This window comes from Canis lupus, chromosome 5 (genome assembly GCF_048164855.1).
Source record: "Canis lupus baileyi chromosome 5, mCanLup2.hap1, whole genome shotgun sequence".
Taxonomy (NCBI): domain Eukaryota; kingdom Metazoa; phylum Chordata; class Mammalia; order Carnivora; family Canidae; genus Canis; species Canis lupus.
In genome coordinates, this window is record NC_132842.1 from 11,988,330 (window position 1) to 12,003,044 (window position 14,715).

The window sequence follows — 14,715 nt, forward strand, 5'->3', positions numbered from 1 at the left end:
TTCAAATATCTACAGTAGCTGTAACATGGGCGTAAATGCATATAATAAAACATTTGTTCTGATAAGGAGGTGAGATTTTAATTAGGTCCTAGAATAGCAATCTAAGCATTGCCAGTTTCTCTTCACATAACATTGATGTTACTTACCAAGGTCTGGTAAGTCCATTCTTTTGCCACAGTATTATTTAAAATCTAAACTTCAGTTAAGTCTTTGAAGCAGTCAGTCCAAATTCCAAACTACTTTAATTCAAAGCAGTAATATTTTCCTTGAATTTTTTTCAATATTCTTGTAATGACTGTATTCTAGTATCACATGCAACTCCAACTCCAATGATTTTTGAAATACATAGGCTCTGTGTGAAATATTTTTTCTTTCTCTCTAAACATGCCCATGTGTCTTAAATTCTCCACTGTTCTTGTGTATACTACAGAAGACTCCAACTTTTAAGTGGCATAAGCAGTGTTGGCAAACCACCATCATCACTTGGAAACTTGAGTTCATGATTTAATGTAAAGTTTGAGAAGGAAACACTCCATCAAAAAAAGTGATTTTTAATCACAACATTCAGTTATGTTATTTAATCTCTGACATTAATAGTGATCATATAATTATCTTGTGAAGAGATTTAAATAATTTTTTTTGTTTCAGAGGTAGAGTTCAGTGGTTCATCAGTTGCAATAACACCCAGGGTTCATTACATCAAATGCCCTTCTTATTGCCCATCACCCAGATACCCTCCAATCCCCACCCACCGGAGATTTAAAAATCAATAGGATTCTGTTCTTCATATCATTAAAAAAGAAATGAATCACAGATTTTTCTTAAATTAGAGAGCATAAAGTTTTAGTCAAGCAAGATGAGTGAGCCTAAAGATCTGCTGTACAACATTGTACCTGGTCAACAATAATATATTGTGCACTTAAAAATTTGTTAAGAGAGTAGCATTCATGCTGTGTTCTTTACACAATAAAAAGCATTGGAAAATGTAAGATCAAAGATAACAGGCAGACATAACATTTCATCTTACAAAAAGATGGAAGAAGCAAGATCACATAATTTGTTCAGAATGAAGTAATAATTCAGTTCATGTGCATTCAAAGTAAATTAATAATCCCAAGATTTTAGAATAGTAATTTAGTAGGAGATATTCATTCAGGACATTTAAAGAATTTTATCAAAACAGCTCACCCCATCATAAATGATGTTACTAAAATTGCAAAGTTGAACTAAGAAGAAAATCAGTATTCACTAAAGACACTCATTAGGTGTAATTAACAGGATTCTGTGTAAGCTTTCAGAAATGCCACAATTTATGTATGATCATAACAGGATTTGGTCTTCCCAGGAGGAAGTTTGAATACCACAACACCTTCCGTTATATTATCTCCCATCTCCAGTGCAACGTATGTATCCCTAGTCAACTTGAGTTAATTACTATCTCGTCTCATCCACAGAGTGAGTTAGCTTTGATTTTTTTGAGTTTGGGGGTCTAGATAAGTTAGTTAATTTACTGTGTATTCTTACATTAAAAAGCATTTCATTTGCTAAATTAAAATAAACATGAACCTTATTTGACTTTCCAAGTTTTAGAACTTCTTCACAATGCTGGCAGAAGATGGAATAGAGCTTCATTACAGTCTGTATTATCTGCATGGTCTGAACCCTTAATATCATCAAGACACTTGAGAAATATTATACTATAGGAAATTCATATACTATCCAATAAATAGAGAAGGGGAAAAATGGCAAAAGTATTCACTCCTTCTGATCTTGCACTTTGCCCATTCAGACCTAGATCAATTTTTCTCCTTTATGACTGTATCTTTGGCTGAGAAGTTCACTTTTAGATTAAACATTTGCCTTAGAAGCTATATATTGGCACATGCCAGTAAGTTCCAGAAAAAGGGGCCCATCTGTATTAAAATTGGGTCTTATGAATTCTACACATTTAACATAGTATTCATTTTATATTTTGCTAATGGCAAATAGCAAATATTTGCTATTAGCAAAATATAAACAAATTCATCTAATTTGAGAGTATTAAAATACGTTCACCTTGACCATTCCTATTTCATGAGTGTGAGGAGTAGAATAGAGGCAAACAAGGGGTGGATAGCAAAGAACTAGTAAATCATAGTCCCAGAGTCAAGTAATATCCATGAAACAAGTGTTTTGAATCCAAACATCAATTTAAAAAAAATTACCTCTTGTTGAGCATCATAGACGAATGCATGCTGATTCTTCTATAATTTGCTATACAAACAGCTTTTATATTAAAAACTCATGTAAGCTAAGTTGAAAATTTCTAACTATGGCACTAGGCCATGCTACTTAAAGATTATACAGGTATTGTTTTATCTGTTTCATGGCTATATTTAATACAAAATAGAAATTCACCTACCACAGAATGATTCATCTGATTGGTCAGGACAATCATATCTAAAATCACATTTCTGGACTTTTTCAACACAGTGACCATTGGACCTGCAAACAAATTCATTGTCTGTACAGTTGTGTGGAGGTAATGTTACTGGAGCGGACATTTCTGGTGGAGTTGGGAGGTCCACTGGCAAGTTACCTTGAAAGGAGATAACATACAGGCATGATTCAATAGATTTTCCATTTAAGATTTTACACAATAAGTTTTTCTAAGTATGTTTCACATTGTATATTATAAAAAATATTCAGTACTCTTTGGTAATAAGCTGAATTTCATGGAATTTGGAGTCCTCAGTCTTAGTAACAAATAATTGCATATAAATAAATGAAGGTGCAGACAGAAATTACTGAAAAACTGTTCAGTAATATCAGAATAAATGAGAGGCTCAAGGGCAGTGCAAGGAGCAGTGGGAGTCAAGGGAGTCCCAGAGGGTGGCATTAGGAACCAGAGGCAAGGTCTGGTTAAACCTTCTAGTCCACTAGGTAAACTAACTTTGCTCTTCCACTGCTACAATTAATCCAGCAACTCCTCATTCTTGTTATATCTGCTCTCACATATTTAAGATTCACAGTTGCAAGTGAGACCCAAACTAGAGGTATTCACCTGGAAGTATTTATATAATTAAGTAATAATTTCTGAAGTTACAGAGCTTAGAAGAAATATATAGAAGTTAATTTATACAGTAAGTTATTCAATCAACACTAATTAATAACAAGCTATGTCATAGACATGATTGGTGCAATGGATTGAAAGCCAAGTCTGCCATCAATGCAGTAAAATAATTTACTGACTAATAGATAAAGCAATTAGATAAATCTTTCATTATAGTTCTACAGGATACATTTATGATAAAAAGTATAACACCATGGAGGCAAGAATGACACCTATCCTTTCACTCCTTCATTCTAGCACAATTCACAGACCATGGTACATGGTTGGTACACTACCACTGCGAAGCGAATTAATAGATAGACGAGTAGAAGGATGGATGGATGGATGACAGAGTGAATGAATAGATGGACAAATGAAGATTGCACTGTATATGGAGAACACATGAAAGGCATATATCAGATGGGAGGTAGGGAAGACTTCCTGGAAAAGTAATGTTTTAAGTTTTTAGCTATATATATTTTTTAAAGATTTTATTTATATGAGAGAGAGAAAGAGAGAGTGCACAGGCAGAGGGAGGGGCAGCAGGAGAGGCAGAGGAAGAAGCAGACTCCCTGCTGAGCACAGAGCCCTACACAGGGCTCCATTCCAGGACCCTGAGATCATGACCTGAGCCAAAGTCAGATGCTTGACCAACTGAGCCACCCAGGTGCCCCAAGTTTTTAGCTTTAAAAGCTGAGGAGTTCCTGTCAAGATGAAAAGGGGTACAAGGTCTTTTGGGGCAATGAGCAAAGATTTGTGTGAAGGCAGAGAAATACACTGGCCCATCGTTTGTAGAATACTGTGAGAATTTGCAGAGAGCATCTTGTGGTGCAGTAAGAATGTGTGTGATAAAGTCACTAGATGTGTAACTTGTTGGGAGACAATTAGCACTTCATAAAGAGCTAAGTGGGACCAACTTTGGAGTTTGGAATAAATACAAGAAGCAGTGGAGAAATGCCAATGTATACAATTTCCAATTTAAGAAATACTTCTCTGTCATTAGTGTGAAGAATGATTTGCAGGTGGTTCTGACAAGAAGGAGAAAAACTAAGCTTTCACTTTAATTCCAGGCAACTAATAAACCAAAGCAGAGAGAGTTTGGAGGAAAGAGCAGAGACCTGAGCAACAGCAAACATCCAGTATCTAGACTGAGAATTCAGGTGCTGTTGGGAATTTGAGGAAGGTCCAATAAATAGCACTTTGTTTCTTAGCTCAAGTTTTGAAATAATTAAGAACTGAGACTGAAATATATAGCAGATAGATCAAAATATCACCTTTTTATGTAAGAGTTGATCATGAAGAAAATGTCCCATACCTATAGACAGGGGGTCTTTTAAAGTATAAAATTCAGAAAGGAACAGACTCTCTAAATTATAACTTGTGCTAGAAACTTCCAGTTCTCCTTGTATAGAAGCCTATCATTGTGAACTACAGCAAGAAGTGAAGTAGATCTTATGCTTCCTTGAACTAAGTAGCTCAAAAAAGAAAAGAAGAAAGTAAGGGAACAGGTATGCATACTGAGGCCCTCCTTACAAATCCAGCAACCCATTGTTACTTTTCCACAGCTGACATTAGGGTGCACTCTTAGAGTTTTACTTGCTATGGGTTTTAACAAATGTACAATGATGCTTCCACCATGACAGTGTCATACAGAGTATGCATTAAAATAATCTTTTGTCTCTGCCTTGCCATCTCTCCCCTCCCCAGAAGCCCTGGCAAACATGGATCCTTTTACTGTCCCCATAGCATTCCCTTTCACAGAGTGTCATATAGTGGGAATCATATGTTACCTTTGCAGATTGGCTTTTTCCTCTTAATAATATGCATTTAAGTTTATTCCAGGTCTTTACATGGCTTGACAGTACATTTCTTTCCAGCACTGAATAGTATTCCCTGCTTTAGGGTATTCAACTAAATGAATCATCAGCTAAATATGTATTATATGAATAGTCTATATCTCTTGTCAGGCAGGGCAGTAACATTGTATATACCTTTCTTATTATAAAGTGTTAAAGTACGCTACAATACAAATCATTGTACATTTCTTTTTGAACCCTTCTTTGTGAACACAAGCCAGAGTATTTCCAAGATAAAACATCTTGAAATGAAATTCCAGTTATAGGGTATGTGATCAGTCAACTTAAGTAGTTATTTCAAAAGTGGTTTTATCCATTTCCATTCAAAAATGTGTGTATTTCACATATTCTCAGGCTGCAACTAACACTTGGTATTATCCAATGTAGGAAAGATTTGCCAGTATAACGGGTCTGAAATAAAAATTCTTTTATACTTTAACATGTATTTCCCTAAGTATTGAGACATTTTTTTAATTTTAGGGTTCACTCAGGTACCTTACTCTAGCTTTTTTAAAAAACTTTATTATTCAAAAGAGGCAGAGACATAGGTAGAGGGAGAACCAGGCTCCCTTGGGGGATCCTGGTGCAGGACTCCACCTCAGGACCCTGGGATCATGACCTGAATCAAAGGCAGATGCTCAACCACCAAGCCACCAAGGTGCCCCCCTTACTCTAGCTTTTAACTATTAATATCCCTTGTTTTTTTTTTCTATTGAATTCTTTGGGTTTTTAAAAATTAATTTATAGGTTTATATCCTATATATACTACACTAATCCTCTGTCATTCACCTAGGTGGCAAATATACTCTACTAGTCTATGGTATGCCTTTTCATTTTATACAGTGTCTTTCAAAATAAAAATTTCTAATTTAATGCCTTTCAATTTATCAGTTATTTTCTTTATGGTTTGTACTTTAAAACTTCACTGGAAAAAAATTGTTTCCTGTTTTATCATCAATATTTTTTCCACAATTTCACAAAATTTTGCTAGTTTTACTCTTCACATTTAGGTTCTTACTCCCTCTGGACTTTACTGTTAACTGTTGTCTGTATAAGATTCTAAATTAAATTTTCTTTATATGAATGGCCAATTTTTGATCTAATAATCTATTGAGCAACTCAAATTTTTCTCACTTTATATTTGATTATGAAACATATTACTCAGATATAAGAATGGATAGAAAACATATGCCTGGTTTAAACAGTAATAAAAAGAATAGCCATAAATCTACCATCCAGCCTATGAAATTAAAATTCGCAGCTTTGAACCCTCCACTGTTTCCTTGCAGATCCCACGCCCACATTCCCATCTCTCCAGGATAGCAGTGCACTGAATCTTGTGTTTTCCATTTGCTTTTTTTTTTTTTTTTTAAGATTTTATTTATTTTTAGAAATAGGGCATGTGAGTTGTCTGGGGGGTGAACAATGGCAGAGGGACAAGCAAACTTCATCCTGAACATGGACCCTGACAAGGAGCTTGATCTCATAGCCCTGAGATTATGACCTGAGCCAGTATCAAGAATTGGATGTTTGGGACGCCTGGGTGGCTCAGTAGTTGAGCATCTGCCTTCAGCTCCAGGAGTGATCCTGGGGTCTGGGAATAGAGCCTTGCATCCACTCCTCACAGGGAACCTGCTTCTCCCCCTATGTCTCTGCCTCTCTCTCTCTGTATTTCATGAATAAGTAAATAAAATCTTAAAAAAAAATAAAGTTGGATGTTTGAGCCACCCAGGTGCCCCGAGTTTTAATTTGCTTTTATCATTTTTCTTAATTTGCATATAAGCCAGATAACTATCTCTGGTGCCTATTAGCTCATTATGTGATTAACTGGGTTTACATGGTGAACTTCTTAGAACAATGACTATACACATGGAACACCAGGTAAGCCCTTTTTAAATAAATAAACCATTTAAATTTGAACTTGTATCAATGGACTCATTCTTTATATAACTATTGGCAACTTGATTTACTTCCTCAGCAGTGTGCATTCACCCATCCTTGCTAATTGAAGTGTTGCGGTTCACTTATTTTGACTGCTGTGTATATTTCATGATGTGATCAAATAACATATATTATTTAGCCATTCTATCATTGGTGGGTTTTTTTAAAGCTGATTCTGTTTGAGGTTTTATTTCATACATTTCTCCTGATGTTTCTAGGAGGGCAATTGCTTGGTCACAGAGAATGGAGAACCCTATGGTGATTTTATTAGAAAAGGCCAAACTGTTTTCCAAAGTCATGGCATCAATTTCCATACCTCCCAACAGAGCATAAATATTCTGATTGTGTTACACACACATTTATCCATTGGTATATCTAGATTTACCCATGTGTTGCCATTTCTTTGTTGTCTATTCCCTTGTGCATCTCAGCCATTGCTGACCTCATTTTATCTTTGTCTGATGTTCACATTTACATAAATCATTTGTTAAGAGTCTGGTGCAGTAAGTTATATTTTGTGTTTGTGGGTATTATCCTCTAAATGCCTTTTTTTGACCCCCATTACTAAAAGAGTTTTGCTTTGCTCTAGACTAACAGGTATTATTTCTCAGAACTTCTTTTAAAGATTTTTAGTTATTTATTTGAGTGAGAGGCAGATAGTGAGAAAGAGAGCACAAGTAGGGGAGAAGGACGGAGAGAATCAAACTCTGCTAAGCAGGGAGCCTGATGTGGGGATTGATCTCAGGGTTCTGGGATCATGACCTGAGCCAAAAGCAGACACTCAACCACTGAGCCACCCAGGCACCCCTAATGGTTCACTTTTATACAGTGTGTTGCTTTTATTGTTTTTCTAACTCATTTCCATGAGTCAAGCCCCGGATTTATTCCTACTATAATATTTTGCATGAGGCTCACTTCACCTATAAATCTGTATTTTACATTAATTTTAAGCCAGTATAGGCTTTTAAATGACTTCTTCATTTCCTTTATTCTCTTTCTTGAACTCCAACAGCTTTTATAATCTACACTTCAAGTAAGTCTACCTATTCATTTCCCCATCTATACATATATGGCATTCTGAAATTCTCTCATAGCTATTTTCCCATTAATTAATCAAAACACTGCGGTTATCTTTTATTTTTTTTTTAATTTATTTTTTATTGGTGTTCAATTTACTAACATACAAAATAACCCCCAGTGCCCATCACCCATTCACTCCCACCCCCCGCCCTTCTCCCCTTCTACCACCCCTAGTTCATTTCCCAGAGTTAGTAGTCTTTACGTTCTGTCTCCCTTTCTGATATTTCCCACACATTTCTTCTCCCTTCCCTTACATTCCCTTTCACTATTATTTATATTCCCCAAATGAATGAGAACATATAATGTTTGTCCTTCTCCGACTGACTTACTTCACTCAGCATAATACCCTGCAGTTCCATCCACGTTGAAGCAAATGGTGGGTATTTGTCATTTCTAATAGCTGAGTAATATTCCATTGTATACATAAACCACATCTTCTTTATCCATTCATCTTTCGTTGGACACCGAGGCTCCTTCCACAGTTTGGCTATCGTGGCCATTGCTGCTATAAACATCGGGGTGCAGGTGTCCCGGCGTTTCATTGCATTTGTATCTTTGGGGTAAATCCCCAACAGTGCAATTGCTGGGTCATAGTGCAGGTCTATTTTAAACTGTTTGAGGAACCTCCACACAGTTTTCCAGAGTGGCTGCACCAGTTCACGTTCCCACCAACAGTGTAAGACGGTTCCCTTTTCTCCGCATCCTCTCCAACATTTGTTGTTTCCTGCCTTGTTAATTTGCCCCATTCTTGCTGGTGTGAGGTGGTATCTCATTGTGGTTTTGATTTGTATTTCCCTGATGGCAGGTGAAGCAGAGCATTTTCTCATATGCATGTTGGCCATGTCTATGTCCTCCTCTGTGAGATTTCTGTTCATGTCTTTTGCCCATTTCATGATTGGATTGTTTGTTTCTTTGCTGTTGAGTTTAATAAGTTCTTTAGAGATCTTGGAAACTAGCCCTTTATCTGATATGTCATTTGCAAATATCTTCTCCCATTCTGTAGGTTGTCTTTTAGTTTTGTTGACTGTATCCTTTGCTGTGCAAAAGCTTCTTATCTTGATGAAGTCCCAATAGTTCATTTTTGCTTTTGTTTCTTTTGCCTTCGTGTATGTATCTTGCAAGAAGTTACTGTGGCCGAGTTCAAAAAGGGTGTTGCCTGTGTTCTCCTCTAGGATTTTGATGGAATCTTGTCTCACATTTAGATCTTTCATCCATTTTGAGTTTATCTTTATGTATGGTGAAAGAGAGTGGTCTAGTTTCATTCTTCTGCATGTGGATGTCCAATTTTCCAAGCACCATTTATTGAAGAGACTGTCTTTCTTCTAATGGATAGTCTTTCCTCCTTCATCGAATATTAGTTGACCATAAAGTTCAGGGTCCACTTCTGGATTCTCTATTCTGTTCCACTGATCTATGTGTCTGTTTTTGTGCCAGTACCACACTGTCTTGATGACCACAGCTTTGTAGTACAACCTGAAATCTGGCATTGTGATGCCCCCAGATATGGTTTTCTTTTTTAAAATTCCCCTGGCTATTCGGGGTCTTTTCTGATTCCACACAAATCTTAAAATAATTTGTTCTAACTCTCTGAAGAAAGTCCATGGTATTTTGATAGGGATTGCATTAAACGTGTATATTGCCCTGGGTAACATTGACATTTTCACAATATTAATTCTGCCAATCCATGAGCATGGAATATTTTTCCATCTCTTTGTGTCTTCCTCAATTTCTTTCAGAAGTGTTCTATAGTTTTTAGGGTATAGATCCTTTACATCTTTGGTCAGGTTTATTCCTAGGTATCTTATGCTTTTGGGTGCAATTGTAAATGGGATTGACTCCTTAATTTCTCTTTCTTCAGTCTCATTGTTAGTGTATAGAAATGCCACTGATTTCTGGGCATTGATTTTGTATCCTGCCACGCTACCGAATTGCTGTATGAGTTCTAGCAATTTTGGGGTGGAGACTTTTGGGTTTTCTATGTAGAGTATCAGGTCATCGGCGAAGAGGGAGAGTTTGACTTCTTCTTTGCCAATGTGAATGCCTTTAATGTCTTTTTGTTGTCTGATTGCTGAGGCTAGGACTTCCAATACTATGTTGAACAGCAGTGGTGAGAGTGGACATCCCTGTCTTGTTCCTGATCTTAGGGGAAAGGCTCCCAGTGCTTCCCCATTGAGAATTATATTTGCTGTGGGCTTTTCATAGATGGCTTTTAAGATGTCGAGGAATGTTCCCTCTATTCCTACACTCTGAAGAGTTTTGATCAGGAATGGATGCTGTGTTTTGTCAAATGCTTTCTCTGCATCTAATGAGGGGATCATATGGTTCTTGGTTTTTCTCTTGCTGATCTGATGAATCACATTGATTGTTTTACGGGTGTTGAACCAGCCTTGTGTCCCAGGGATAAATCCTACTTGGTCATGGTGAATAATTTTCTTAATGTATTGTTGGATCCTATTGGCCAGTATCTTGTTGAGAATTTTTGCATCCATGTTCATCAGGGATATTGGTCTGTAATTCTCCTTTTTGATGGGGTCTTTGTCTGGTTTTGGAATTAAGGTGATGCTGGCCTCATAGAACGAATTTGGCAGTACTCCATCTCTTTCTATCTTTCCAAACAGCTTTAGGAGAATAGGTATGGTTTCTTCTTTAAACGTTTGATAAAATTCCCCTGGGAAGCCATCTGGCCCTGGACTCTTGTGTCTTGGGAGGTTTTTGATGACTGCTTCAATTTCCTCCCTGGTTATTGGCCTCTTCAGGTTTTCTATTTCTTCCTGTTCCAGTTTTGGTAGTTTGGGGCTTTCCAGGAATGCGTCCATTTCTCCTAGATTGCCTAATTTATTGGCGTATAGCTGTTCATAATATGTTTTTAAAATCGTTTGTATTTCCTTGGTGTTGGTAGTGATCTCTCCTTTCTCATTCATGATTTTATTAATTTGAGTCTTCTCTCTCTTCTTTTGAATAAGGCTGGCTAATGGTTTATCTATCTTATTAATTCTTTCAAAGAACCAACTCCTGGTTCTGTTGATCTGTTCCACAGTGCTTCTGGTCTCGATTTCGTTGAGTTCTGCTCGAATCTTTATTAACTCCCTTCTTCTCTTGGGTGTAGGATCTATTTGCTGTTTTTTCTCTAGCTCCTTTATGTGTAAGGTTAGCTTTTGTATTTGAGTTCTTTCCAATTTTTGAATGGATGCTTGTATTGCGATGTATTTCCCCCTTAGGACTGCTTTTGCTGCATCCCAAAGATTTTGGATGGTTGTATCTTCATTCGCATTAGTTTCCATGAATCTTTTTAATTCTTCCTTAATTTCCTGGTTGACCCTTTCATCTTTTAGCAGGATGGTCCTTAACCTCCACGTGTTTGAGGTCCTTCCAAACTTCTTGTTGTGATTTAGTTCTAATTTCAAGGCATTATGGTCTGAGAATATGCAGGGGACGATCCCAATCTTTTGGTATCGGTTCAGACCCGATTTGTGACCCAATATGTGGTCTATTCTGGAGAACGTTCCATGTGCACTTGAGAAGAATGTGTATTCAGTTGAGTTTGGATGTAAAGTTCTGTAGATATCTGTGAAATCCATCTGGTCCAGTGTATCATTTAAAGCTCTCGTTTCTTTGGAGATGTTGTGCTTAGAAGACCTATCGAGTATAGAAAGCTAGATTGAAGTCACCAAGTAGAAGTGTATTATTATCTAAGTATTTCTTCACTTTGGTTAATAATTGATTGATATATTTGGCAGCTCCCACATTCGGGGCATATATATTGAGGATTGTTAAGTCCTCTTGTTGAATAGATCCTTTAAGTATGATATAGTGTCCCTCTTCATCTCTCACTACAGTCTTTGGGGTAAATTTTAGTTTATCTATTATAAGGATGGCTACCCCTGCTTTCTTTTGAGGACCATTCGAATGGTAAATGGTTCTCCAACCTTTTATTTTCAGGCTGTAGGTGTCCTTCTGTCTAAAATGAGTCTCTTGTAGACAGCAAATAGATGGGTCCTGCTTTTTTATCCAGTCTGAAACCCTGCGCTTTTTGATGGGGTCATTAAGCCCGTTCACATTCAGAGTTACTATTGAGAGATATGAATTTAGTGTCATCATGATAACTATTCAGTCCTTGTTTTTGTGGAATGTTCCACTGAACTTCTTCTTAAAGGGGAATTTTAAGAGTCCCCCTTAAAATTTCCTGCAGAGCTGGTTTGGAGGTCACATATTCTTTTAGTTGGGCCTGTCTTGGAAGCTCTTTATCTCTCATTCCATTTTGAATGAGAGCCTTGCTGGATAAAGGATTCTTGGCTGCATGTTCTTCTCATTTAGGACCCTGAATATATCCTGCCAGCCCTTTCTGGCCTACCAGGTCTCTGTGGAGAGGTCTGCTGTTACCCTAATACTCCTCCCCATAAAAGTCAGGGATTTCTTGTCTCTTGCTGCTTTAAGGATCTTCTCCTTATCTTTGGAATTTGCAAGCTTCACTCTTAAATGTCCAGGTGTTGAACGGTTTTTATTGATTTTAGGGGGGGGGGTATCTCTCTATTTCCTGGATCTGAATGCCTGTTTCCCTTCCCAGATTAGGAAAGTTTTCAGCTAGAATTTGTTCAAATACATATTCTGGCCCTCTGTCCCTTTCGGCACCCTCGGGAACACCAATTAAAGGTAGGTTTTTCTTCCTCAGGCTGTCGTTTATTTCCCTTAATCTATCTTCATGGTCTTTTCATTGTTTGTCTCTTTTTTCCTCAGTTTCCCTCTTTGCTATCAACTTGTCTTCTATGTCACTCACTCCTTCTTCCACCTCGTTAACCCTCGTCGTTAGGACTTCTAGTTTGGATTGCATCTCATTCAATTGATTTTTAATTTCTACCTGATTAGCTCTAAATTCTGCAGTCATGAAGTCTCTTGAGTCCTTTATGCTTTTTTCTAGAGCCACCAGTAGCTGTATAATAGTGCTTCTGAATTGGCTTTCTGACATTGAATTGTAATCCAGATTTTGTAACTCTGTGGGAGAGAGGACTGTTTCTGATTCTTTCTTTTGAGGTGAGGTTTTCCTTCTAGTCATTTTGCTCAGTGCAGAGTGGCCAAAAGCAAGTTGTATTGGGAAAAGGAGAAAAAGAGAGGAGAGAAAGAAGGAAAGAAAAGAGAAAGAGGAAAAAAAAACGAAAAAAAAAGAAGAAAAAGAGAAAGAAAAAGAAAGAAAGGAGAAAAAAGGGGGGTGGGGGAAGGAAACAAATCAAAAAGCAAAACAAAACAAAACAAAACAAAACAAAAACAAAACAAAACAAAACAAAAAGAACCACGGGGGAGTATCTTCTGATTCTGTGTACTTTAAGTCCCTTGGCTTCCCCTGGAAGTTGTCAGTCTAGCTGGTCTTCTGGGGGAGAGGCCTGCTGTGTTGATTTTCAGGTGTTAGCAGTTGGGGGAGCTGCTGTGCCCCTGCCTGGTGCAGGGCTCAGTGGGGGTTGTTTACCCCGTGAGGCCCCAGGAGCAACAGCCCTAGTGGCGGGGCAGCTCTGGAAACCTGGATTCAGCCCCGCAGGAACTCCGGAGCTCTCCGTCTGCAGGGCCTGGAGGCTCCGGGGCGGGGCCGCTGATCTGCTCAGCTGGGGCAGGAGCGTCCTCGCTGTCCTGGGCCCTCCCGGCCTCTGCCTGTCCCGGGGGAGGCCGGATCCTGAGCTGTGTCCCGGCGCCCTGTGTTCCGGCGCCTGCGCTGTTGGATTCGCGCTCCCGCCCCGCAGCCGCCTCCGCGGAGCCGCCGCCCGTGCCCCTCCGAGCTGCTCCTGGAACCGCGCAGCCCCCTCCGCACGGAGCCTCTTCCTCTGCCCGAGCCCCTCCGAGCTCCCGCCCCGCAGCCCCCTCCGCGGAGCCGCCGCCGCCCGAGCCCCTCCGAGCTGCTCCGGGTCCCGCCGTGCGCTGCAGCCCTTAGGGAGCTCGGCGCACTCTCCCGGGGCGCAGGTGTCTGTTAGTGTCCCCGGGAGCCCGAGGGCATCCCCGCCCTCCTGGGTCCTGCTCCACCTCCCCGCGAGCCCCTTTCCCCCGGGAAGGTCGGTGCAGCTCCTGCCCCTCCGGGACGGGGCTCTCCTGTCCTGGGGACACTCGCCCCGGCCTCAGCCCGGCTCCTCGCGGGGCCCCTCCCCCTTGGAGGCCTTTGTTTCTTTATTTCTTTTTTCCCGTCTTCCTACCTTGATAGAAGCGCAAACTCTTCTCACTGTTGCATTCCAGCTGGTCTCTCTTTAATTCTCAGGCCGAATTCATAGATTTTCAGGATAATTTGAAGGTTTTCTAGGGAATTTGGTGGAGACAGGTGATTTGGGGACCCTACTCTTCCGCCATCTTCCCCTCCTTGCGGTTATCTTTTAGTTATTTAATTCATCCACTGAGATTTTTATTTCATTGAATTTATTTCTCATTTCAAGAAAGCCAACAGGATTTTTTTTTTTAATGTTCTGCCCTTTAAAAAAAAATGTCATGCTATTTTCTTAGGCTTGGAATCCTTCCATATGTTTACTTATTGGCTTTCTGGTTTTGCATAACTAACCTCCACAGACTTTAGAAGCTCAGATAATAAACACTTATTATCTGGCACAGTTTCCAGGAGACTGAAGTATAGAAAAGGCTTAGTTAGCTTGGTGTGATTCAGACTCAGGGTCTCATAAGAATGCTATCAAAGATGTTAGCCAAGGATGTTATCATCTGAAGGCTGGATTGGGGCTGGAATATCTGCTTCTAAGGGAGTTCACTCACAATCCTGAGAAGTTA

At 39.0% G+C, this 14,715-nt stretch overlaps 1 protein-coding gene across 1 annotated transcript in view; it reads right to left on the bottom strand.

Annotated features, from left to right (window-relative positions):
• Positions 1 to 14,715, bottom strand: part of MALRD1 (MAM and LDL receptor class A domain containing 1) — a 755,529-nt gene that overhangs the window by 504,773 nt on the left and 236,041 nt on the right. The window contains 1 exon segment of the mRNA XM_072825144.1: positions 2,402 to 2,578. Within this exon segment, the coding sequence (XP_072681245.1) occupies positions 2,402 to 2,578 (177 nt within the window).